Genomic DNA, 27,577 nt, shown 5'->3' with positions numbered 1-27,577 from the left:
TCCCTGATTCCTGCAAATTAGCATCCAAATGACCTTGTCCCTGTCCCACTTGTGCTAGTTCCACTAAGTCACCTTAATTTCCCTTTCATGGGTGCACATCATGCAGAAAGCAGATTGGACTGATCTGACTGACCTTTTCTAGTTCATATGCAAGCTAACACCGGTATGCTCTAGGCATTCAAACTGCCCTTATAAAAATGTAAAGTCATGCTCTGTGGTATTATGGGTCCTAGTGTTTACCTGGTTTCTTTTGGTATTCCCTTACTAGCATTATTAGCTGCTAGTTGTAATAAGCTTGTAATTCAAGATCTGGTACCGTTGAGTGCACTATTACCAGGTCCAGAAGTTTACCCTGTGTTACTCACCCCTGCTATTACTGGGTGAATATTCGCATACAGTACACCTGGGTGATTCTTAATCTGGAAATACTCGTAGTTAGTTGCAGTGGTTTAACCGCATGAAACAATTCAATATCATGGCATGGATCAACGCATAATGAAGGCCTACTATTAGGTTTAATATTGGACAAAGTGGCTACAAAATGGGATAACGGTCGCCATAGCGGTAAACAAGTCACTGTCTGGATGTCACAGATTGCAAACTTTGCAAAAGCAATATATATATTTTTTTAATAAATAATTGTATTGATAATGTAAAAGTTGTCACTTGCATATTCACAGCAATATACTTTCTTTTGCATAGTTGGAGGTTACTGTTATTACGTACAATAATGCAGTTAGACATTACAGTGCAGTGGCTCGTCCCCTTGGCATTTCTAGTTCCACTGTTGTCGAGATGCACAGTTCCCCAGATAAGCATTCCAGGCACCCCACTTTTTGTCCCATTTTTTGGGGCAGCCTCTAGATTTGTAGACCTCTTTTTCGGCAACCATGCATCTGTCCATTTCCGCCACCCATCCTATAAGTAAAGGCTGATCTGCAGCCCCCCATTTCATGGCAATGGCTCTTTTAACCAACTTGTACCCCAGGGTAGTAAGTTGTTGTTCCGAGTCCGTGAGATCGGTGGCCTCCCAGATATTCAGAATCCCCAATGAGGGTGTCAACGCTAGTTGTTTCCCCAGCGTGTCTTGCAGTTTGGCCGTAGCCCTGACCCAAATGTGACGAATAAAGGGGCAATCCCACAATATATGGTAGAATGTGGCTATCTAGTGACAGCTGCGCAGGCAAAGTGCATCCTGTCTAGTCCCTATCTTAGCCAGGGTTACCCCTGTGAGGTATGTCCGATGTAAAAACTTTAGATGGATAATCCGAAAGTGCTGGTTTATACCAGCCTCTCTCGGGGACATCCGAGAGAGATTTGCCAATCCTCGTCCTCAATGTTCCCTAATTCTCCCTGCCGTTTATCCTGGAGAGGGAGGAAGGGGTCTGGCAAATTATTGCATAGCTTACGGTATGTTAGGGAGATGGCCTTAGGGTTCCGACAGGAGTCGGTCCTCCAGGGGGGATGTGTCCTGTATGGTTGCTAAATCTACGGGGGCTGTGGTGAGCGCTTGGCGAATTTGTACGTATCTAAAAACCTCCTTAGGCGCGAACTCATATTTAACCTGTAACTCTTTAAAGGCAAGTATCTTCACCTTGTGTAGGAGATCGCCAATAGTGGAGATTCCTGTTGTGTCCCACCTGTCAAACCCTGCTTGGTAGCATAGTAAACCGAGCTGTTGAGAGGGCAATTTTCCCTTCCAGCCCAAGCGTTTGGTAGCTGAATGCCAAATGTAGGTCGTATGGGCCATAGGGCCTAGGTATCTCCCCTTGCGGGGTCTAGTGTATAGTGCTCCTAGATATCCCTCCTGTCCAGTCTGATACCCCACTAGTTTGTATGCCGGGTTCCTTGGAGGACTGTACAGCCAGTGATTGATCACCACCAATTGTGATGCCTAATAATAGAGGTGTAGATCGGGAAGTGCAATGCCCCCGTCATACCACCCCACAAAAACAATATTTGGCAAGATTTTTTCTTTACCCTAGTGTAGAAAGTTTTGCTACTTATTTTTTATTCGTTGTTACTAATCTGGCTCTATGTAATTTTAGCACTGTACACTGTTCATCCACCTTTGCTCTCGAATAGTACACAAATCTACAAATTGATGGGCAGGAAGTGAGGAAGTTGGAGGCGAACTTTTGTTGTCTAATTTCAATTCATTGACAGTACTGTATATTCTAGCTACATTTAGCTATGTTTCTCAATTTTACTTAATTTATTTTTCAGATTCCAAACTTACTAGTAGAGAGAGGGGAAAGTTGTGCTTTAAAGCCGTAAGGTGTAAAATCTCAGAAGGTAGGACATTTCCTTATTGGAAAATTATTTTCTTTGAGAAGTTGTAATTGCTTCTATTTGAATTGGTTTTTGTTTTGTTTTTCAGAACCTATGCACTTAGAAAAATTCACATTTGGCGATATTGTCTTTGAAAGAGAACAGGTATGCACATTGATCCATTATGTTTTGATAATTGTGATACATTGCTTTATACGATAATGTGTATTACTGATGGTCACAGTCCATGTCTGTGAAAGCAATTTTGTGAACAAACAAATATGGAGATGCCTATTTTCGGTGTGCACTAACCACTACAAACAGTTTATTAATGGAAATACTTCCCTCCTTATGATATTGCTGCAGCATCTCTTAAAGTAATTGATGTACATAATATTGTAACTATCATCAGTATTTATTGATAATGGTATTGGTCTGACCTTTATGTATTCATTGTGATATGTGAATATGTATGCACATTATCTTCTGTCAGCCATGAAAACAATATATCATGTTATTGCTTATGCAGCATTAAATAAAAAAATATAAAAGCAATAGAAGGGGTACAGCAGCTGTCATCGCCATAAATATATATTTCTTGGCCTGAATATCCACTAACTTAGCTTCTGTGGCAATATCCAAGATCCTGCAAAAGGATACTTATTTTCACAATTTCATTATCTATGCCAATATACCCAAGTGCCTGACTGAATTTAGAATTTATTTTCAGCTCTGCTGTGAGTTGTCAATCTAACAAAAAAGTGACTCGAAGAACAGAGCAGGATGGGTGGATTTTACACTGCAGCTATGTAAAGGCACCAGTTCATAAGAAAATCGTCAGCACCAGTTGTTGCTTCTTGATTCTCTCCACAGATTAATATTGTGTTTAGAGTTTAGACTCTAGACCCAGAGTCAGGACTGTGGTTCTTACGTATCCCGTTAAAATATGCACGATTTTGCCATTGGGAAACAGGAGGCTAAGGTGCGTCTTTCTGCAGAGCCTCATATAGTGGTTGTTGCCGCTATTATGTGTGTATTGCCAATGATGTACATGCTCGGTTTGCTGAGTACCATATGAAGAAGAGGAACAATTGATCACAATGAAAGGTCATCGGTTCTTCTAAGCTGTATTCCTTATCTATGTACAACCTGCTTTATGAGGAATAATTTTCTATGGCACAGATAATGATTTGACACTCGAAAAAATCTCTTCTCATTATTGAAATGGTGACAAAAGTTAACCCTCCATTCTTTTCCAGTCATGCCCATTTGTGGAGTTCCTCCATAATGTTCCTTTTTAATGATATGGTAGACTTCCCCGTTCGAAGTCCTCTATCAGTTGATTACACTGCCGCAGATGCCTCGTTTTCAAAGACACAGTTTTTCCAGATGTATGCTTCTTTTTTGTTCCGTTAATGACTTCCCACCCATCATGAGAAACCACAAGCATTGGAGCACCATCTGTGCTGGTCTCAACTTTGGTCAATTTCTTCAAGCTGGAAAGGGTAGTTTTTGGTCAATTTCTTCAAGCTGGAAAGGGTAGTTTTAAGCCAAACGTCTTCTTCAAGAACTGATTATTCTACTAGGGTCAGAATCTGAGAGTTTTCCCCTTGCTCCTTTCAGGGTCTTAAACTTACCCGATACTAGTCATTAGCCAGTGGTCTGTCAGCTCTTTCTGCCTATGTGTAATGTCATGCTTTCAATCCTGTAATTGCTGTGCCAAATACTTAACTTCTCCTTCTAGATGTATCACCTTTCCTAGATTCTGGGCACCCAGTGATTTTCCAGCAGAGATCACAAAGATCAAGGGAGGTTCAAGCATTCAAATATAAACCATAGAACCCCAATCATAAAGTCCTACTGAAATAATTTTGGAACTTTGGAGGCAAAGTGCAAGGCTCATTTCTCTTTAGTTAAACAGTAAAGTAGATTATTGCAATCTAGGTAATGGTATCCTAATCTTCATAGTTATCTAAAACCTTGATGCATGCACCTGCCACCATGGTGAAGTCTAGCACCTTCTGATATTTGACTAGAGATAGTTTAAACCAGAGTTTCAACATAGTTCCAGGTAAACCAGATTTTATAGATATACACACAAAATAAATATGCCTACAGTGAATCAAATTGGTACTCATTTACACAGACTGTAGTTACCCTGAAATTCTGCTGTAGATCCTGTGATCCTGAACTTATGTTTGAGACCGCTGGTCTAAACATGGGGATTCTGTGGACCTCAGAGTTGTTGCACTGAACAGTTATGACCTACACTCTACTAGTATAACATGCTAATTGGCATATTATAGCTGGATTCTGAGGGAGTTGACTAGGAATAATGAACAGAACCCAGTCTTTTCCAGTTTACTTTTGGTCACATGGCCCCAGACTTAATGAGAAGCACCAGTCTGGTACAGTTGATCTGTTGGCATAATTTATGGACTCCGTTGCAATCCTTCACAAACAAATCTGGACACATTCCATAGATTTTTATATATTATTAGCTGTAAAGAACAAATTAATCATCATGGTTGTTTTTTTTAATGGGGTCTCTAGATGGCCAAGGGTTTCACCCTGACCAAGTAGGGACCACCACTCTAGTCAGAGTAAGCTAGATTCCCTAAATTAACCTGTGCTCACCCTCTGCTAGCTTGGCACAAAGCAGTCGGGTTTAAATTTAAGAGACCATGTCTGAAGTATTTGTGCAACTCTTAAATTACAGTAACTCAACGAAAAACCACAAAAAAGGCTCCACACAGGTTTTAAGAAATAGAGAATATTTATCTTGGTAAAACAAGACCAATATTACTACAATCCAATAAGTAGAAGTCGAGATATGAATTTTTAAAGAATTAACTTCAATATAGTGCTTAAAAGCCAATAGAGCTTAGGGGTTACTTGAGTGTCGCCCTAAACCTGTACAAATCCAAATATCTGAAAGAGACACGTTAGTGATAGATTCCTTACCTTAGAATATCCCCAGGCGTCAGACTGGATCCGTAAAATTTTGCGTAGCAATACCCCTGCGTGCCGGCAGGCGTCGTCCGCGGCACCGAGTCCGTCGTTAGTGCCGGAATGATGTCGTCGGAGTACTTAGACGCCGCCCATGCGCGCTGACGTCAGTTCTTCTTTTTCCCGTGCCAGCTAGCGCAGATCCGGAGAACTCTACCCCTTAGTCTTTTTTGACTAAACTTTTTGATCTTTTTGATCATTTCTCTACTCGAGTCTTCGACTCCAGCGGTGGCGGTAGGGATGCCTGGGTTTAAACCCTTTTCCAGGTGCGACCGACTGATGTCGGTTACCGACCCCCATCGCCGGTGCCTCAAGTGTTTAGGCCTCGACCACGACGACCGCACCTGCTCCGACTACCGGGCCCTGACGTCTAAAGCTAGGCGAGAGCGGTCTCACAAGCGACTGGAGCTCCGGCAGTCGGCGCCACGCCGCTCCAGGTCCCACAGGAGGTCGAGGGACAGGTCGCGGGGTCGGAGCCCTCGCAGCTCCGGGAGTGGTCATCGGTCGTCAGGATCCAAGTCCTCAGGTAAGAGGCATATGAGGTCGGAGAGACATCATCGTTCCTCCGACCCACCCCGACGCTCGCACGATGCGGCCGGGGGTTCGGGTGACACCACCCACGCGGCCCTGCCGGAGTCGCAGTCGTCGCCGCCTGCCCCACACCTTCGGCTCCCTGGGCAAGATGCGACTCCTGAGGAGATCGAGCGGTACCTCATGGCCTAGAGATCCCTCCCTCCTCAGCCGGGTTCTGTGGCGCCTCCGGGCCCAACGGCCCCGGCTGGAGGGCCTAGCGGGTCGGGTGCTTCGACTCTGACGCCGTCGGGTGCTTCGGCCCCGGCGCAGCAGGCCCTCACTGGATCCGCTTCCGGATCCGGGTCGTCGCCGGTCGACCTCACGACCTCGCCGACGCCGGCCCTACGGGTGTCACCCTCGGTGCCTGCTATGGGCGCCGTCCCCGATCCTACCCCCGGTCCGGGTCTGGTGCATTGGCGCCGCTACCGACGGCTTTTGGAGATTTCTATTTCCATGAACAGGACCCATCTGTTGAACCTGTACTACAGGAGATGGGTGACGAGGGTGATTGGGAGGGGTCTGAGGACCCTCTGGCACGGGAGTGCCAGTCACCACAGGACTGGACATATGAGCTTGGGGAGGCCAGTGGCATTGACACTTCGCCAGACACTGGATTTGTCTCCCCTCCCACCGTGGCTTTGGAGGAGGGGGCTGCTTATAGTGTAGTGTTGACACGGGCAGCCAAGGCCTTAAACCTTGAGCTCCCTGTCGCGGCCGTGAGGACTGACCTCTTCACAGAGGTCCTTAAACCGCAGGCAAGCTCCAGTGAGCCTCTGCTGCCGTTTAATGAGGCCTTGTGTGACGTTCTTGTGGGCACTTGGTCCAAGCCCGCCACAGATCCGCCTGTGGATAGGAACGTGGCCAGACGCTACCGCCCGGCCCCGGGTGAACCTTGCTTTTTGTCCACCCACCCCACCCCCGAGAGCCTGGTCATCCAGGCCTCCACTTCCCAGACCGCATTCCTGACTGCTCCACCCGATCGGGAATCCAAGAGGTATGAGCAGTTCGGGAAGAAGGTGTTCTCGTCCCTCAGTTTGGGACTGTGGTCAGTTAATAACGCATTCCTCTTGGGCCGCTATACCCACACCCTGTGGGACGCGGTCGCGTACGTGCTGCCACAATGTCCGAAGGAGGTCCGGGCTAAACTCGGCCAAACTCTTGTGGAGGGCCGAGATGCAGCGCAATATTCCATCCGGTGTGGGCTGGATACCACGGACTCACTGGGCAGGGCGATGGCAACGACAGTGGCGGTTCGACACCACGTCTGGTTGAGGTCCGCCAACTTTTCGGCTGATGTCCAGGCCACACTTCTGGACATGCCGTTCGATGGCCGTCGCCTCTTTGGCGACAAGGCAGACCATGCGCTTGAGCGTTTTAAGTACTCCAGGGCTACGGCCAAGTCCTTGGGCCTCTCGGCCCCTCGCCAGCAAACTGGTGCCTTTCGCGGCCAGGGAAGGGGCGCCCCCACACGTGCTGCCAGCCATGCGCCGCAGAATGTCCAACAGCGCGGTGGCGGCCGTGGAAACCGCTGTGGCGGCGGTCGGGGACAACGGCGCGGCCAGTCCACAACTTTCCCCGCAGCACCTGCCTCAAAACCCTCCTAGTCCGTGCTTTCAGGCCCATGTGACGCCAGTGGGGGTCAGGGTTCGCCATCACCTCTTCCACTGGCGCAGCGTCACGTCGGTGCTGCAAATCGTCCAAAGGGGCTACTCCCTCCCCTTCGGGGCGACCCCTCCAGCCATGCCACCGCAATTCCACCGCGTGTCGGGGGATCACTTGCAACTTCTGCAAGAGGAAGTCACGACCCTCTTGGCCAAGGGGGCCTTCGAGCTAGCACCTGGGCCGGAAGTAGGGTGTGGTTGTTACTCCCACTACTTTCTGGTACCCAAGAAGGGCAAAGGGGGCCTACGCCCTATCTTGGACCTACGGAACGTCAACGGCTTCCTCCGGAAGGAGAAGTTCAAGATGCTGACTCTGGCTCAGGTCTTAGCTGCCCTGGATCCAGTAGACTGGATGGTAGCGTTGGACTTGCAGGACGCCTATTTTCACATCCCCGTCCTGCCGGCCCACCGGCGTTACCTCAGGTTCACGGTAGGCCACAAGCACTTTCAGTTTACGATGCTCCCCTTCGGCCTTACCAGCGCCCCACGGGTGTTCACGAAAGTGATGGCGGTGGTCGCAGCTCATCTGCGCAGGTTAGGGGTTTCAGTCTGACCCTACCTCCATGACTGGTTGCTGAAGGCGGGCTCGCCCCAGACAGTCGTCAGCCACCTCGAGACTATGGCAGACCTCCTGCACTAGCTGGGGTTTTCCATCAATGTGCCGAAAGTCACACCTGTGCCCTTCTCAGAAGCTTCTCTTCATCGGAGCGGTTCTCGACTCAGCGCAGTTTCGGGTTTATCCTCCCGAACAGCGGTCTGGGATATTCAGGCTCTGATTCCACTCTTTCAGCCTTTATCCCGGGTCTCGGTCAGGTTGACGCTGCAGCTTCTGGGGCTGATGGCCTCCTGCATCCTTCTGGTGCATCACGCCAGGTGGCGGTTGCGGGCTCTGCAGGGGGACCTGGGACCTGAAGTTTCAGTGGGCCCAGCATCAGGGCAACCTGTCCGACCATGTCATGATCTCGGAGGGCACTGGGAGACAACTGCAGTAGTGGCTCACGGACCGCGATTGGGTCAGCGGCAGATCCCTCTCCCTTCCCCAGCCGGAGCATGTAGTTGTGACGGACGCGTCCCTCCAGGGCTGGGGAGGCCACATGGGAGAGGCGGAGATCAGAGGCCTCTGGTCTCCGGCGGAGTCCTAGCTCCATATCAACCTTCTGGAGCTGCGGGCGATACGTCTAGCACTGAAGGCATTCCTCCCCTCTGTCCGGGGGAGTGTAGTGCAGGTGTTCACGGACAACACCACCGCCATGTGGTACTGCAACAAACCGGTCGGGGTGGGGTCGTGGACCCTCTGCCAGCAGGCTCTGTGCGTCTGGCAGTGGCTGGCACATCAGGGAGTGACCCTGGTGGTTCAACACCTGGCAGGTTCTCTGAACGCCCGGGCGGACGAGCTCAGCCAAAGGTGCATGATGGATCACGAACGACGTCTGAACTCGGAAGGTCTCTTTCTGCAGTGGAGAGAGCCTTGGTTACATCTATTCGCCACCGAAGAGAACGCGCAATGTCATTAGCTCTGCGCGTTGGAATTTCCAATTTCCAAGGCGGCACTCGCTCGGGGACACTTTTCGGCGCGAGTGGATTAGCGGTCTGTTGTACGCCTTTCCGCCTATACCACTTCTGCCCAGAGTACTGAAGAAAATCAAGCACGACCGGGTCCAAGTCATCCTTGTGGCTCCGGACTGGGCGCGAAGGTACTGGTATCCCGAGCTACTCAGTATGTTAGTCGATCCCCCGATTCGTCTGCCTCTTCAGGAGGACCTTCTGTCGCAGCAGCAGGGGACGGTCCTCCACCCGAACCTGTCCAGTCTCCACCTCCATGCTTGGAGATTGAGCGGCGACTGTTGAGGCCATTTGACTTGCCTCCTGAAGTCTGTAATCTCATTCTGGCAGCCAGGCGTCCCTCCACAAAGTCGGTATACGCCTGCAGGTGGAACAGATTTGTGGCATGGTGCACAGCAAAGGCTGTGGATCCACTCAATGCCCCTCTTTCTGAGGTTCTCCTCTTCCTTCTTTCTCTTGCCCAGCAGGGCTCTGCTCTGGGCACTATCAAGGGCTACCTTTCTGCCCTTTCATCCTTCTTAAGGCTACCTGTAAACAGATTCTTAAAGGGCATCACTCATATGTTCCCTCCTGTTCCTTTCGTGATGCCCCAGTGGGACTTGAACTTGGTTCTAACTTACTTGATGTGCGCTCCCTTTGAGCCGCTTCATAATTGTCCTCTACGTCTTCTTACACTTAAGACTTCTTTCCTGATTGCCATCACCTCTGGCAGGAGAGTGAGTGAGCTCCAGGCTCTTTCCTCTAAACCTCCTTTCCTTTCTGTCCATCCGGACAAGGTTGTGGTGCAGGCAAAACCCTCTTTCCTGCCCAAGGTAGTCACAGCCTTCCACATCGGGCAGTCCATCACCTTGCCCACCTTCTTTCCGCCTCCGCATCCCTCGAAAGAGGAAGAGAGGCTCCACCGTCTGGACCCAAAACGTGTGCTCTCTTATTATCTGGATCGCACACGCCAGTTCCGGGTGGATGACAAACTCTTTGTTGGTTACGTGGGCGCTAAGAAAGAAGGACGGGCGGTGCACAAGCGGACCATCTCTCGGTGGATCGTGTTGTGTATCCAAGCGTGTTACTCTTTGGCTAAGAAGGAACCTCTGGGACTACGGGCTCATTCTACCCGGGCCCCGGCAACTACTACTGCCCTGGGCCGAGGAGTCCCCTAGCAGGACATTTGTCAGGAAGCTACGTGGGCCTCGCTGCACATGTTCGCAAGACACTACTGCCTGGACAGCCAAGTCCGGGGCGATGGCTTCTTTGGTCGTTCCGTCCTCCAGGACTTTCTGGTGTGATTATTGGTTTGCAGACCGACCACTTGTGTAACGATATATCTGTAAGAGACATTAGTTAGTGATAGATTCCTTACCGACCCACCCATCCTCCCCGTTCTTTGAACTGATATCTAGGATTAAGGCCATCCCCTTTAAGGGCCCTAGTTTCATGGCACCAGTGTTGGTTCTATCATGGCTCTGCGTATCTGGTGCGAAAAAGCTGTGTATAAGAACTGACGTCAGTGCGCGAGGGCGGCGTCTAAGTAATCCAGCGACGTCGACGACGGACACAGAGCCGCCTACCGACGCGCAGGGGTATTACTACGCAAAAGTTTCCGGATCCAGTCGGACGCCTGGGGATATTCTAAGGTAAGGAATCTATCACTAACTAATGTCTCTTACAGATATATCGTTACACAAGTAGTAACTTGTGCTTCTAGCTCAGGTCCTTTCTGCCCTCGACCCTGGAGACTGGATGGTAGCGTTGGACTTGCAAGACGCCTATTTTTATATCCCCATCCTTCCGGCCCACCGGCGCTGCTTGTAGTTCAGGGTAGGCCACAAGCACTTTCAGTTTACAGTGCTCCCCTTTGGCCTTACCAGTGCCCCTTGGGCGTTCACGGTTGTCGCAGCTCATCTGCGCAGATCAGGGGTTACAGTCTTCCCATATCTCGACGACTGGCTATTGAAAGCGAGCTCGTCCCAGGCTGTCGTCTCCCAACTCCAGACTACGGCGGACCTCCTGCATTTCGCTGGGGTTCTCTATCAACATGTCGAAGTCACACCAGACTCCCACTCAGAAGTTCCTCTTCATCTGAGCGGTTCTGGACAGGACGCAGTTTCGGGTCTATCCTACCGAGCAGCGAGTCTGGGATATTCAGGCTATGATTCCAATCTTTCAGCCTCTATCCCGGGTTTTGGTCAGGGTGACCCTGCGGTTACTGGGCCTGATGGCCTCCTGCATCCTGCTGGTGGATCATGCCAGATGGTATATTCGCGCTCTGCAGTGGGACCTGAAGTTCCAGTGGGCACAGCATCAGGGGAACCTGTCCGATTGCACCCAGATCTCGAAGGGCACTCCACGCCAATTGCAGTGGTGCCTAATGAACCAGGATTGGGTCAACGGCAGATCCCCTTCCCCGACCAGAGTTCACCGTAGTGACTGATGCATCACTTCTTGAATGGGACAGCCACATGGGGGAGGCGGAGATCAGAGGCGGTCCGTCTTGCACCAAAGGCATTCCTTCCCTCTGTTCGGGGAAGAGTAGTGCAGGTGTTCATGGACAACACCACTGCCATGTGGTACTGCAACAATCAAGGCTGGGTGGACCGTAGGTCAAGAGGCCCTGCACCTCTAGACATGGCTGGAATATCAGGGCATTTTCCTGGTGGTTCAACACCTGGCAGGTTCTCTGAAAGCCAGGGCGCACAAACTCAGCCGCTGGTGCATGATGGCTCATGAATGGTGTCTTAGTTTCGGAGGTGGCACAAGGTCTCTTTCAGCAGTGGGGAGAGCCTTGATAAGATCTATTCGCCACGGAAGAGAACGCGCAATGTCAGCAATTCTGCACGTTGTAATTTCCAAGGCTGCACTCGCTAGGCAACGCTTTTCGACGCAAGTGGAGTTGTGGTTTTCTATATGCCTTTTTTCCTATACCACTTCTGCCCAGTGTGTTGAAGAAGATCAAGCGCGACCGGGCCCAAGTCATCCTGTTGGTTCCGTATTGGGCACGAAGAGATTGGTATCCCAAGCTGCTATACATGGCCATTGATCTACCGATCCAACTGCGTCTTCGGGAGGATCTTCTGTTGCAGCAGCAGGGGACAGTCCTCCACCTGAACCTGTCCAGTCTCCACCTCCTTGCGTGGAGTTTGAGCGGCGACAGTTGACAGCCTTCGACCTTCCTCCCGAAGTCTGTGATGTTATCTTGGCAGCCAGGCGTCCCTACACTAAGACGGTATATGCCTGCAGATGGAACAAATATGTGGCAATTGTGCAAAGCAAAGGCTGTGGGTCCCCTTTCTGCACCTCTTTCTGAGGGTCTCTTGTTCCTCCTTTCTTTGGCCCAGCAGGTCTCTGCTCTGGGCACTCTAACGGGCTACCTCTCGGCCATTTCAGCCTTCCTTAGGCTTCCTGATCAGCCTTCTCTTTTCAAGTCCCCTGTTGTAAACCGCTTCCTTAAGGGCATTACTCATCTTTTTCCTCCTATTCCCCTTGTAATGCCCCAGTGGGCCTTAAACCTAGTTCTAACCTATCTTATGTGCACTCCCTTTGAGCTGCTACATATCTGTCCTCCTAGCCTTCTGACCTTAAAGACTGCTTTTCTGGTTGCCATCACCTCTGCGCGTAGGGTGAGTGAGCTCCAAGCTCTTTCTTCAAAACCTCCTTTTCTTGCTGTTCACCCGGGCAAGGTTTTCCTTCTAACTCGTCCATCCTTTCTTCCCAAGTGGTTACTTCTTTCCACATTGGTCAAATCATCACTTTGCCTACCTTCTTTCTGCCTCTGCATCCTTCTAAGGAGGAAGAGAGGCTCCATCATCTGGATCCAAAACGTGCGCTTTCTTTTTACTTGGATCGCATAAAACAATTCCGGGTGGATGACCAGCTCATTGTTGGCTATGTGGGCGCTAAAAAAGGTTGGGCCGTACACAAACGGGCCAGATGGGTCGTTTTGTGTATCAAAGCTTGCTATTCTTTGGCAAAGATGGAGCCTCCTGTGGGGCTACGTGCCCATTCCACCAGGGCCACAACAGCTACGAACTGCTTTGGGACAGGGAGTCCCCCTCAACGACATCTGTCAGGCTGCGACGTGGGCATCTCTGCACACATTCAGGAAGCACTACTGCCTGGACTGCCAAGTCCGGAGAGACTGCTTTTTTGGCTGTTCTGTTCTCCAGGACTTTCTGGTGTGAACTTGGTTCACAGATCCACCTTCGGGGTTGGTATTTCTTGGGTATCTATTCACAAGGTAAGGAATCTTAACATTGTCTCTTTCAGATGAACAAGTTACTTACCTTTGGTAGCAATACATCTGTAAGAGAGATAGATCCGTTGTCGATTCCTTAATTCCCCACCCATCCTGCCTATTCTGCGAACTGACTTCTAGGGTTAAGGATTTCCTTTCAGGCCCCTAGTTTTGCACACCAGTGGCCAGTGTCTTGCATGGCTTTGCGCTTCTGATGTGGAAAGTAGTGTACAGAACTGACGTCAGTGTGCAAGAACGGTGTCTTAGTAGCTGCCACAATGTCATCCCGGCGACCACCCCGCCAACGACGAACGTGGAGCTGACTGACGCCACCTTTCGATGCGCAGGGGTGCTGCTGTTAAAAAAAATATCTCCGGATCCAGTCTGACGCCTGGGGGAAATTCACAAGGTAAGGAATCTATAACTAATCTGTCTCTTACAGATTCATCGTTAACAAAGGTAAGTAACTTGTTCTACTAGAGGCCAGTCTTCAACTACGTCTTTATTAAGGAACATCTTTATTGTGAAAATGTGTAAAGCATCTATCTGGAGATCTGTGCACTGTGAGAAGTTGACCTGGTATATGATCCTCACTATTCTAGTGAGCACCTTGCACCAGTCCAAACATCCCTTATGGTGATGGTTGTAAAGTCAACCTTATAGACCAGCTATCCTAGTGGTAGCATGGACAAAGCAGTCTTAGGCTAAACTCAAGAGAGCATGTAAAGCCAGCTGTTATACCATATGTAATCCCTTTAATACCAAATGAATGGACACCACACAGGTTATATATACAATATATATGTATTTATTTCTAAAACAACCCCTCTGAACTCTTTATGAGGTCAGAGGACAAAGCACATAACCAGAGACTTAATTATCTTACAGTAAGTTGCACAATATACAGTAATGCCCTAGGGCCACTTCAAACCATATACTAAAATAGTGGTATAAGAACCACGTCACGAACAAAGGTCAGGCCTAGAGCCTGGGGAATCGCTGGGGCTACGCGGTACTACCAAAGGATAGGGAGCAGGAGGTCCACGGGATGCGTGTGCAGTGTCTTTACACACACGTGAGTTGCCATAGAGTTAGAATGGGAACGAAAGAATTGGAAATTAGTTCTTTTAGGGCACTTCCGGATGGACTAGGAGAAAGCTACTTGAAACTAGGACACTAGGATAGACAATACCCACAGGAGCACCGAAGTACTCGTGTTACCTCACCCACAGGAAGCGGGTGCATAGGTGTCAAAGTGTGTCGGGTTTCGTCGCTGAATCCTATGGAGCCTTCGAGAAAGATGCTGCAGGCGATCAGGAGAGAAGTGTCCAGTTGGATCCAAGGGCGGATCGAGGATGAAGAGTACCTGAAAGCAGAGGGGACAGAGTCTGGGTCACTAGCCAGTGACCAGGAAGGAAACAGGAAGGAACCAGGCGATGTAGCGAAGTAATCAGTTGATGTTGTGAAGCTCGTCTCTGTAGCCACGTGGACCAGGAGGTGTCGACGATGACCAGGAGCTGGCCACGGACTGTCCCACGAAGGATCTCGCTGTCGGCGGTGTCGGATTCCGGATTGGAATCAACAAGCATTGGCAAAGGCAACCCACGCAGGAATGGAAGATGGCTTCTGGATCAGACCAGCAAGGTCTGATGGGCTTCTCCTTTTCAGGGAAGCAGGGGCCAGTCTGGAGCAACCAGACCAGCGGTGCAAATTCAAGGTTTCGTTGTCACAAAGGCCACTAGCCAACGGGCAAGTGACCGGACAGACGCGTCGAGCAGGAAAATGCAGAAGGGCCCCACGCAGAACTCGTGGAGTGTGGAGGGCTGATCTTCGGTGCAGTTGGTGCTTGGGGCTGGGGCTTCTCAATCCCCAATGCACAATTTCGAGGGTGCCTCATAAGTTGCATGTAAAGCAATTCACTGGCTTTCCAAGATGGCCGGTCCCACGTCTCTCGTCGCCTCCACGGGTCTCATATTTGCTGTGGCTGTGGATCGGGCTGTTGGAAGTCTGGAAGTCCGGGTCTGGTCAGGCTCTGTGCTCGGGCTCCGGCGGGAGCGTCGACAAAGCAAACGGTTGATCGCTTGATGGTGCCTCCTTACACAGGGTGGTCACTCCTTGACCACAAGGGAGATTCTTCAGTCTTCTATGTCTAGTAGAATGTCGAAGGTCCAGAGTTTTGTTTCAAGTTTCAGTCAGGATAAATCTAAAGTCTTGGGACTCAGCTCCTACCTATATACCAAATCTAGGGGCTGGATTACCTGCTAGGTCCCTCCTATGGGTGGGACCAGGGATGGGGATGGTTACACCCCTTTCCCTTTGTCCAGTTTCGCGCCAGAGCTGGGGCTGGAGTGCCCCAGCACCGGTTTGAACTGGACTATGCATGGGACAACTTGTGTGCCCCAGGCAGTGTCTCATTTCATTCAGCCCTCCCTGCCCCATTACACTATGGCCTGTCTGGGGTGGTGCTAGCACCTCCCAAGACAGGAAACCTATTGTCCAAGCCTCCCTCGCTGGAAGGACTCCCAGCAGCAGGAGGTCAGACTTGTGTCTGTGGCAGCAGCATCCATTTTGTGATGCTGAGGCTCTGGTTAACTTTAACCGGGATTAGTAGGAACAACATGTCTTCTCCCTCTAGAAGGGTGGAATGCTACCCCCGTCACCAGAACTGGCGAGGGCGTAGTATCCCAAAGCGTATGACACCTTACACTACATGTTTTAATAAAGCCAAACCAGAGTTAGCATTTAACCGCGAGGTTCATAATGCACTTAAGAGTATATGGTATGGCTGTATCCTAGAACAGCTAAAAGGACATGGTTCCGAAAGCTGCAGACAGGCTCAGCTCATGCTAGAGCCTCATTTCACATAAAACCAAGCACTCTGCCTCCAGGATTGTTAAGGCCTGCCATAGGAGTGGATTATAGGTGTATATGTGTCTAGATATATGGTTAGATATAGGAATACTATACCTAAGCAAGGGGTGATTACACAACCTTGCCCCAGCTGAGTGATCAGCCAGTTGTCAGTTTGGATGGCCAGCCAGGGGTGGCAAAAGATATGCTGCAGCCCCTGGTAGGCCTTGGGTGCACCTATACCCTGGGTACCTAGGGTACACTATACAGGGGCTCATAAGGTGACCCAATATCCAATTGGAGATGTACCTAAAGTACACGGAGTCCATTTTACAGTGAGAGCAGATAGCCTGGCGCCCTGATTAGCAGGATCCCAGGCCAAATAAGTCAAAAACCAGCTAAACACTAGGCAAAAAATCTGGGGTAACCATAGTCCGGTATCCACCTTCTTACATGCACGCCTTCAAAAGATATTCTTGTCCTGACACAGTAAAATTCTACGACAGAATTCGATGTAGGTCAGTCATTTCTGAGTAATCTCTTTGCTTTTAACCATCTTTTTTTCTTTCCACCACTCTTATTCTGAATTTGCTTGCTGTTCTCTACAGTGCATATGATTATTAGTTGAGATAACCGCCTGAGTAGGACGGACATGCCTGCAATCGCAGTACTCCTTCAAGGGAATCTCCATTGACATCTTAAGGAAACTGTGGCCGTATTACCCATACTGTGCACTTTTCTTCATTGCTGCGAGTGTATCTTTAAAATGCCTCTTTGTCTCTCACAGTGTAAGCGGCTACCCGCTTGTACATTGAAGGGGATGTCTGGAGCGTCCATAGGACCCCCCTTTCTCCCCGCCAGAGGGCTGCCATCAGGGGGTGTACTGACAGTCCTTTGAGGATTGTTCTCTGTCAGTGTGCCTCCTGAGGGCATCTTTGCCTCTGCGCCCTCGTCAGTAATACGGCACGGGCACAGAGGCATCGGGATTCCCTCATTTGCATGGGGCACGCACCCATGCAAATGAGCCAACGCCCCCTGCACATAGCGCTGGTGCTTTGTGCGCCAGACCTATCTGTATTACAGAAGCGGACGCACAAGCTTCTGAGGCCTCTTCTGTAATACCAGAGTGCCCCGAGGGTGCTCAAAGCGGGCGCAATCAACCTTTGTGCCCCCGGGGCATGCTCCATAATACGGCACCTAATCTTCTGCCCAATGGAAAAAGAGAGGAATTGGCTGCCACACCAGTTTCCCGTTCAACCATTAAAAAAACAACTGAAGCAACTGACACTTACAGAGCTTGCTGGGATACTGGAGGATAGGGATTCCTTAAAGGTGCTGTACCAGTTTTTCCAGCCTTAAATGCTAAAGCATATTTGATCATGTTGCCTATTATACTTCATTTCTTTTTATTAAAAAAAAGAAGTTTGTGAAGGGTTTATTATTTCTTGCAATATTACATTGATCTATTTTTAGATTTTAGACTGACTTGTATTTTTTTCAAAGAAAATAAATGTGATTTTGCCAATAAATCATTTGAATGTGCTGCCCTGCCAATAATGGTAAATTGGATTTTCTAGCAAAAAGTGAAACATATTTATTCTATATTAGAACATTGGAATGTTGGGAGCTCCATTGCAGACAATTGAGTGCTCCCTGCTTCTATGGGCCGGTAAAGGCCCGCAGAGCAACATTCCAATGTTTTACAAAGGCTTCTCGAAGCTCGAGGGGATTTATATCCCCTCGAGCTTCGAGAACCCTTTGTTTAATTTGTTAGAACATTCTGCCCTCTAGTGGCAGAATGTTCTAATAGCCTTATAGCCCTTCGTAGCAGGGCTATACCAGCAATTAAAGTCCTGCTGTCTCGTTAAAGTCCCTCGCCTTTGCTCGGGCCTTTAACGATTCAGCGGGCCTTTAATAGCCGGTATATCCCGCTACGGCGGGCTATAAGGCTATAATAATTGCTCCAGCCGGAACTGTAGAGTGCGTGCGATTCCAATTGAGAATCCCCTGAAAAATACAAGCATTACATTTAACTATAGCCTTATAGCCCGCCGTAGCGGGCTATACCAGCTATTAAAGGCCCGCTGAATCGTTAAAGGCCCGAGCCGAAGGCGAGGGACTTTAACGAGACAGCTGGACTTTAATTGCCGGTATAGCCCTGCTACGAAGGGCTATAAGAACATTCTGCCACTAGAGGGCAGAATGTTCTAACAAATTAAAGGGTTCTCGAAGCTCGAGGGGATATAAATCCCCTCGAGCTTCGAGAAACCTTTGTAGAACATTGGAATGTTGCTCTGCGGGCCTTTACCGGCCCGTAGAAGCAGGGAGCACTCTATTGTCTGCAATGGAGCTCCCAACATTCCAATGTTCTAATATTTCTTATTGAGTTTCTGCATAATCGTTACTGTTTTTTGCTTTTTGTTTGTAATTTGTCTGTGTTTACAGTCTTTCATTGACACAGAGCATTGTTGCTTCTAATCTTCTTGTGTGCACCAACACAATAAAAGTAAATCGATTTTGAAAATGCGTTTGTGCAAGTTAAGGAAAAGTGAATGAGATTAGAATTCGAGTTACCTTACTATTCTTTCGCCAGTGAGGATTTCTATTCCATACACTTGTACAACCGATTGAGTGTCAGTTAATCCCAGTGATCAGTTTTAAGAAATGTGTTATGATTGCATTGTGATGCACGATTTGACTGTGTCTAACCATGTTTTGTTTCCACTTCTACCCATGACTCTCTTTGATCGTTACTGACCAGCTGTACCAACATTAAAGCATTTCACGTATTACCCATCCCACATTGTGTTCAGGTTAAAAGTGTAGATGTAGGCTTCCTTTTCTGGAAAGCTGTAATTGGATTGCTTGATTTGTATTATTGAATTTATACATTTTAATTGACTTAATTTTAGTGATTGTTGCTTACAGAGATGTTTATAATTGATAGCAGATTATGACAACACGTTTTAATTTCACAGATCCTAAGTTCAACCACTCCATGTGCCGACTTTCTTTTCCGAAGCTTACTATCATCTAAACTGAAAAGGAAAGTGGTGCATACAAATTCTCATGTTTCTGGAAAGTCTTCGTATGATGAAGCAATTCAGCTATTACAGAAGTGCACTGAACTGCATCTAAGTATTATTGTACTATGGAAGGTATGTCTGAGCTGCCTATTTCTTTTTAAATATACCACATTTTTTAGTGTCTTAAAGGTTTCAAGAATTCATGAAAGGTACTAAAATTATAAGTCAGTAGTGTTTATGCACTGGGAATTTCATATTTCAACATAAAATAAAACTGATAATCAACAACTTCTTTGCCAAAGTTTTATTTTGAATGTATGTAAAAGTGGACTCCGAAGAGCTGGTGTCCTAGACATAATGCGGTTTCCCCTTTCCCCTGGGGTTGGTGCAGATTCCATTATGAGCCTGCCTTCTCAACATTTGTTCTCACCGCCCTTGCATGAAGTAGACGTTTAGTTTCTTTGAATCAGCAACCTGGAAATCGTAAATTAATACCAGCAGTAAACAGTAAACACCTGAATGAGTCCACATCTAGAAACCTGTGTGTGCAGCACTGACATTAGCAAATGCTGACTCTGCATTCTTGGCCACATACAATAACAAGCATTGGCATAGACAATAGGTCTTGCCTTTGGAATCTTACAAGTGTTTAGCCATACAACAGTTGATGTTGTTGCATACAAAGATATTGTGCTGCATAACTAAATACTTATAAGGTCCCAAAAGGGAGAACTATTGGCTATGCCAATGCTTGCTTTTAATTAGGGTTCCCCTGTTTCTTTAAAGAGAAAGGTAGGACCAGAAAACTAGTTTGCTACTGAAACTTCTAACAGCCACATAAAAAGCAAGTTAATAAAAACATTAGTCCTTAAATATTATGCAAGAAAAAGCCTTAACTTGGAACGAGGAATTAAATGTAAGTCACCCCTCCTAAATTCTTGTACCATTGCAGTAATAAATCTTGCAGTAAGGAGAGTTAAGGAATTATGTGTCCTCCAAAGGCAAAACAGCAGGCCGTCTGAACTGCCAAATGCAAAAGAAAAAGGTGTCTATATTCTGCTTGTGAGGGAATAATGGCCCTCAACCACCATGTTTTACAATAGAAAAAAACTAATGTGAGACTGTCTCACTTAAAGAAAAATGTTAATGAAGAAAAAGGAGTACTGATAACAATTATACTCTAGTGTTAAAATAAAATTCAACATTTATAGTTCAATTTTTTCATAGGCATAAATTTAAACAGAGAACATTTGTAATCATTTTCCACTTTTCGCTTTAACTATCCTTAGACAGGTAATTTAAACGTGAAGTCTGTGTCCCTTTCAGAATGAAAAATGAGAAAAGGAAACATGCTGGCTTGCTGGAAGGGTGGAAGACGCTTCTCCTGTCTGCCTAACGTGTTACAAGCTCTGAACTTTCTACTTAACAGGCAGGGAACGAAGGAGTTAATGCCGAAGAGGAAGACTGTGAACTTTGGTGTTAGCTGCCTTCCACTTCCTAAAGCCCCTCTCTCCTCCCTCAAAAAATGAAAGAATAAAATATGTTCACATCACCGAAATCGCACCGGGTCAACAGTCCAGGTCAGATTGTGTTTCAAGCGCAGCCCATTGTCAATAACAGAAAATAAGGCTCAACTAAGAAGCACATCACATGACAAATTGGACAGGTAACAAATGAGAGCCAAGCGTGAACTCAGAGCAGCATCGACGCAGCAACACTACTGGCCCCATTGCGTTTCACTTACACTGTGTAAATAGCAAGCCATAAGTCACCCGTGAAGCCAATGAACAGGCGCGAGCTGTAAACACTGCGCTGCCTCGTGCGCACCAGCCCCCTGCAGCTACAAACATGAAACAATGGAAGAATGCAGCTGCCTCAATGCGCGCCGCTGCTCGCTCCCGACACCAAAACACTATGGGAGTGAACATTTTGGGAAAAGGTGGGACATGCAACCGCCTTTGGCCATTTGCGTGCTTTCATTATTGAAAGCCACACGCAAAAGCCAATGGAAATTGTGGGAGTTGCCAAACAGACACGGAGAACTTGCGAGGAACTTTAAAGTTACATGAAGCCCCCTAAAGAGCTCGACCTAAAAATGCATAAAGTAGTGTATTTTCGTCAATAAAAGAAAAATAAGCACCACGCTCTCTGTGAGTGTGAGAAAGTGGTAATCCTTTTTAAAAAATGTCATCCTTCTGCAAGGTCTTGCGTGGTCATATGATGGCATTACTCTGTTGCTACCAAAAGGATAAGAACAGTGATGCCAAAAAACATACAAATGTGAAGTTTGTGGCAGGATAATGAGCAGAATGTGTTGCAAGATGATTAATAGCACGTTTAGTGCACAACTCCCTTTTACTTAAAGGCCTGGTGCAAGTTTTCTTTGTGGGACTATCTAGTTGTAGTTTTTTACTGCTAGCCATGTCCATTTTGGTGGACTGAGGAATCCACATTCACATCCTGCAAGGCCTAAGCTCTGCCTGATATCAGTGGCTCTGACCAAAACCTGTCTGGCTATCCAGGCAGCTCGTATCTCGCCAGAGATGGTTTATCCCTGCTTGGGATGTCTGTACTTTACCCTGGTTGACTAGGCTAAGGTAGACCATTTGTGGACTTTCACTTTATTCTGTGATTGGATTGGCATAGAAAAAGAAGTGACTCCATTTTGGGAGTCTACAATATGCCACTCCTACCCCTAGCTCCTTGGCCAGTTCCTTCTGCTCTCTGTCCTCTATTCTGTGCAAGGAAGGTATGCCCTTGAATTTGTTGAACATGCCATACATTAGTATTGGCCCTCATTTTCCATCTTTTACCAAGTTTTGCTATTTGTCTTTCTATTTTTACACATCAAAATCAGCTCTGTATCAATAGACGAGATGTTAATCTAGTTCCAAAGAGGAGTTGTTCCTCTCAAGGTTGATAAACTGGCAAGGGCATTTTAGTTTCAGTGCTATGCCTGCAATTAAAACTACTTTAACCCCTGAGAAGTGAGAGGAGCTACTAATGCTGGATTATATGTAGACCTACAAAATGCTACTAGGTTGGTCACTTCTCCTGAGATAGTTACAATCACCACCACAACTGCCTACAGAAGAAAGTACCTTCTATATGATAGTTGTCCATATGGTGGCAGAAGTTTTCAATTTACAATTTCCCACACTAGAAACCAGGTCTAATATATTGTTCGAAATGTTTCAGTCCAGGCCCGCCACATTGGAGCCCTTGCTGCATTTCACTGATGCTTTAACCCTTTCGATGCTCATGACGAGCTCAGCTCGTCATGATGCACAGTTGAGCTGTGCTGATGACGATCTGAGCTCGTCATGAAAGAATGGAAATAATCAAAAGTCAGCACCGGAGGGGAAAACGCCTAGCAGCCAAGGTGTTAACAATCACTTTGAGGACCGGTTGGATGACACTATGCCCGTCTCTCCCTGTTATGCGCCCAGTAACTAAGTGACACATACCTGCCCCTGGTGACTCGGAATGGCTGCTAGTGCATGGCATCCCTGAGCAAATTCAATCCTAACGCCTTCCCGTCTGTTTCACCAGATAGGGAGCTGAAGTGCATTGATGCGTTCAGTAAGATAGTATTGTCATCTTCCGGTTTAGCCCAGTGGTCTTTGAATATGATCTGGGCAGTTATATGTGCGCCCTGCACATATAACTGCCCAAACCACGTTCAAAGACAACCGGGATAAACTGGCAGATGACAATACTATCTTAGGTCATGGCTAAAAAAACATGACTGCTGTCCCAGAATAATTCAGGGCTACCTTTGTCCAACCGATTGAGGATGTCCACAATGCTGCCAAATATGTACTACAGGCCAGCCTTGACACAGTGAACTGTGCGGGCCATGCCATGAGCAGCAGTGTTGTGCTCAGGTGACATGCCTGGATGCTCTACTGGATTTTCGAGCAATGACAATTTGTGGACATGCCCTTTGATGGATCCGGGCTCTTTGAGGAAGCGTCTGACTCAGTGCTAGAGTGTGTCAAAGACAGTCACATTATGGTCTGCTCTCTAGGTTTGCTCTTACCAACCCATCAGTTTCACCAGCAGTACAGAACGTTTAGAGGCAACTAGCGGGTTCATCCCTTTTGACAGAGGCAGTCCTCACAGCCAGTGCAGCAGCCATCTCCGTCGTTTCAACGTTCTTGAGAATGGACTGGTGACTGAGTCTGCGGACACTATCAAAGACATCATTCCTGCACCTCCTCTTCAGCCAGTCCAGATTCTTCCAAGCTACACTGCTTTCCTCTTACAGATCCACACGCAACCAAATAGGGTAAGAATCGATTTTTTTCAATTCAACTGGAATTCGATCAATTTCAACCCTCCATTTCATTCCACCTGCCCTAACTGAAGTTTGACACCTTATGCCACGATCCTTCGGCAGGAATTCAAGATGCCTCTGTCCATACTGGGCAACAAGGGTTACCGAACTCTGGTAATGGCGAGGAGTGTTACCCCCTGATACTTCCTGGTACCTAAAAAGGAAGGTCGGCTCAGGACGATTTAAGATCTTCACTGTCTGAATGTCTTCTTGGGGAATAACAGTAAATGCTCAGTCTGGTCCAAGTTCTTTCCACCCTCGATCGAGGAGATTGGTTGATGCCCTTAGATTTGCAACCTGCCTACTTTCTGCTGCCCATCCTGTCCTATGGTTCGTGGTGGGATCGGCGCATTTCCAATTAGCCATCCTGCCTGGTCGTCATTGCCCATCTTCGCCAGTCAAAGATACATGTATTCTTGATTGTAGAACCCTGCCTGATAGTCATAAACTTAGAATGTGCCCACCCACGTGCAAGGATCTTACATCACTTTTTTAATGTAAAAGTATAAATCTGTAGATAGAGATAGGCACCTCAGTGTTACAAAATCTGGTGACACCTCTATAAGACAGGTCAACATTTAATGCATTATTTTTTATAACAAAACCTACTTTTACACAGTGCAAAGACAACATTGCAGCCCTAGATCGTGGGTACTCTCAAACATTTTCCGAGGGATCAAAAAGCTTGGTCTGGATTGTGACCGAGGGCCCTATTTATGACGGCAGTGGCGGTCGTGTGGGGTTTGGCGGTAAGGTGGATGTAGGGGAAGTGAAGCATATGTATCTGATGGCTGAATTGCACAATACATATTCTTTTTTTAAAGTAGGATTAATCCCGCTTCCCCACTTTACCAAATTGTGGGATACTGGGCGATTATTTTATTTCACTTTTCCGCCTTTTTCTTCATTATCCTATATAAGAGGACCTGCAATGCATGACATTTGGATTTGTGCTTTACAAAACCTGTTCCTATGTTTGATTTAATAAAGTATGATGTTGTTTTTGTATATTATTTAATCCTGGCCACCCAAAGAGTTCACATAGCAACTGACTTGCCCATTATTTCGCTATTGGTATTGTTGTCAAGGTGGGAGGGACTAATATTTCTAAATTCATGTTTGAAAATAATTCTCAAAGGCCTGATAAAATCTGATGTACTAAAGTGAAACGGTTCTGCATGTTAATGAAATACAATTTTGAAGAGACTATAATTTTTACATTTTTGCTGCAAGATGCCTTAAATGCTTTCCTAAAGTTAAGGACTTCCTAGTTACTTTGTTTCTTTAACCTCCATTTACCTTTAAATAAATACTTGCTTGTTTATTTTTACATTTTTTGAAGGCTTAGTGGTGAGTCAAATAAAGAGCATCCCGGTGCTGCAATGGACCAGGTGGCCCCATGCGGCCCCCAGGCCGTACACGGACACGCTGGAGACGCTAGGTGTTGCAGCAGCGCTCTGCTCTATGTTTTAAACCCGTATTTTCATTTGGAATGTGTTTGCTGTTTTTAAAACTTCATTGCTGATTCTGTGTAAAAGCCTACCTGTACCTCATCTTCGCTTTCTACCAGGTCGCCGCCCCGTTCCACCACGGCTTGTGTGGAGGGTGTACCTGACCTTTGGCACGGCCCCCGAGGACGTAACTCTACCGCCAGAGGCGGGACCGGTGCCTTTTTAGGCTGAGACACTATCTCCCGCGCCGCGGACACGCTGGAGATGCTAGGCGTTGCAGCAGCACTCTGCTCTATGTTTTAAACCCGTATTTTCATTTGGAAAGTGTTTGCTGTTTTTAAAACTTCATTGCTGATTCTGTGTAAAAGCCTAACTGTACCTCATCTTCGCTTTCTACCAGGTCGCCGCCCCGTTCCACCACGGCTTGTGCCGCTTGTGTGGAGGGCGTACCTGACCTTTGGCACGGCCCCCGAGGGCGTAACTCTACCGCCAGAGGCGGGACTGGTGCCTTTTTAGGCTGAGACACTATCTCCTGCGCAGCGGACACGCTGGAGACGCTAGGCGTTGCAGCAGCGCTCTGCTCTGTTTTAAACCCATATTTTCATTTGGAAAGTGTTTGCTGTTTTTAAAACTTCATTGCTGATTCTGTGTAAAAGCCTACCTGTACCTCATCTTCGCTTTCTACCAGGTCGCCGCCCCGTTCCACCACGGCTTGTGCCGCTTGTGTGGAGGGCGTACCTGACCTTTGGCACACCCCCTGAGGGCGTAACTCTACCGCCAGAGGCGGGACCGGTGCCTTTTTAGGCTGAGACACTATCTCCCGCGCAGCGGACACGCTGGAGACGCTAGGCGTTGCAGCAGCGCTCTGTTCTATGTTTTAAACCCGTATTTTCATTTGGAAAGTGTTTGCTGTTTTTAAAACTTCATTGCTGATTCTGTGTAAAAGCCTACCTGTACCTCATCTTCGCTTTCTACCAGGTCGCCGCCCCATTCCACCACGGCTTGTGCCGCTTGTGTGGAGGGCGTACCTGACCTTTGGCACGGCCCCGAGGGCGTAACTCTACCGCCGGAGGCGGGACATGTGACTTTTTAGGCTGAGACACTATCTCCCGCGCAGCGGACACACGCGGCGGGCCGCCAAAGGCGAGCCCGTCTGCGCTGGTCCGTTGCCTGTTGCCTAGACCCCTGGACGCCTGACTAGCGATGGCGCCTTACCCCAGGGATGAGCTGCTTGCTCTTAGACTTCAGACTGACTTTATGGCGCACGCATGTCTCCCTGGTTCCCCTACCATACACTGCAAACATTGTGGCTTTAAGGCCTCTGAGGCTTGTTCTCCGCTATCTTCCTCAGCCTCAGCGCCTATTAGTTTTTCTAAACTTCACATATTGAGCCTTAATTGCAGGTCCCTGGTAAAGCACCATGAGGACGTCCATGAGCTCCTCTTAGACGAAAGCCCTGATGCTCGGTTTTTGACAGAAACATGGCTATCTGAGGACTCCGCGCCCACTTTAGCTCTGGCTCTTCCCCCAGGCTACATTATATGTGTTCAAAATAGACCCATTGGTAGAGGTGGTGGATTAGGAGTGATCTACAAGTCCAAATACATCTGCACCCTCAAGGCCACAAGCATAGTTAGCAGCGAATGCGCACTATTTAAGATAAAGGTCTCCGACACCTTCACTCTCACAGGGCTCCTCGTATACCATCCCCAGGACCGGCGAGTGCATTCCAAGCGTCGCTACTATCAACCATTTCGTTATTAGCACTTCAATCAGCTAATTTCAGTGTGTTCGGTGACCTCAACCTCCACCTCGAGCGGCAAGACTTCCCCACTATGTCAAAATTTCTTGGCGACTTGAAGGCGTGCCAGCTTCATCAGCTGATTGTGCGACCCTCCCATCAGGCAGGCCACCTCCTGGACCCAGTTTTTACTAATATAGAGGAAGTTACAGCTGAATCCCCCAGTCCTCTTAGCTAGACTGACCACTTTCTGGTCTCTGTTTCAGTTAAGATCCCAGCCAGCGGCAGGGAGACTCCTTTGCCCTCCCTACGGAGGCGCCCCTGGAATAGCTTAGATAAAGACCAGTTTGAAGCCAGACTCAACCATTCCCGCCCTGTCTGGTCGGGCAACATGGAAGAAGCAGACTCTGCTTATAGGGAGTGGATAAATAATTCTTTAGATCATTTCATCCCTATGAAACGTCTGAGGCCTAGGCGAGATCAGTCCCACCCTTGGTACTCGGAGACTCTCGCTGAAACTGAACAACATTGCAAGCTGCTAGAGCGTATCTGGAGACGATCTTATGACCCCCTGGCCAAAACTAAGTTTAGAACGGCCACTAAAGCCTACCATAAACTTATAAAGAAAACTAAAGCCACTTACTACACAGACTTGATTACTTCAAGCACAAATCGCTCAAAAACTATCTTTTCCTTGGTGAAAGAAATGTCCAAAGCCCCGGTAGGCACAGGCAATCTGATAGTGTCAGATGCACAGTGTGAAGAACTATCTTGTTTCTTTATTAATAAAGTCAAAGGGATATACGACCTACTACAACCGGATAGCCCGTCGGGGTTCCCTAATCCTGCTAGAGACCATCTTGAT

The 27,577-nt window shown here is 47.8% G+C and overlaps 1 protein-coding gene across 3 annotated transcripts in view; it reads left to right on the top strand.

The window, feature by feature from the left end:
- TRAPPC8 (trafficking protein particle complex subunit 8) overlaps positions 1–27,577 on the top strand; it is a 1,294,567-nt gene that overhangs the window by 1,068,696 nt on the left and 198,294 nt on the right. For all 3 annotated transcript variants that reach the window (XM_086965686.1, XM_086965689.1, XM_086965688.1), the window contains 3 exons: positions 2,227–2,295; positions 2,381–2,436; positions 19,134–19,313. In XM_086965686.1, coding sequence (XP_086821812.1) covers positions 2,227–2,295; positions 2,381–2,436; positions 19,134–19,313 — 305 coding nt within the window. The remainder of the gene's footprint in view (positions 1–2,226; positions 2,296–2,380; positions 2,437–19,133; positions 19,314–27,577) is intronic.

The sequence above is a fragment of the Lissotriton vulgaris genome, chromosome 4_1 (assembly GCF_964263255.1).
Source record: "Lissotriton vulgaris chromosome 4_1, aLisVul1.2, whole genome shotgun sequence".
Classification (NCBI taxonomy): Eukaryota; Metazoa; Chordata; class Amphibia; order Caudata; family Salamandridae; genus Lissotriton; species Lissotriton vulgaris.
This window is presented reverse-complemented; position numbering and strand designations above follow the sequence as displayed.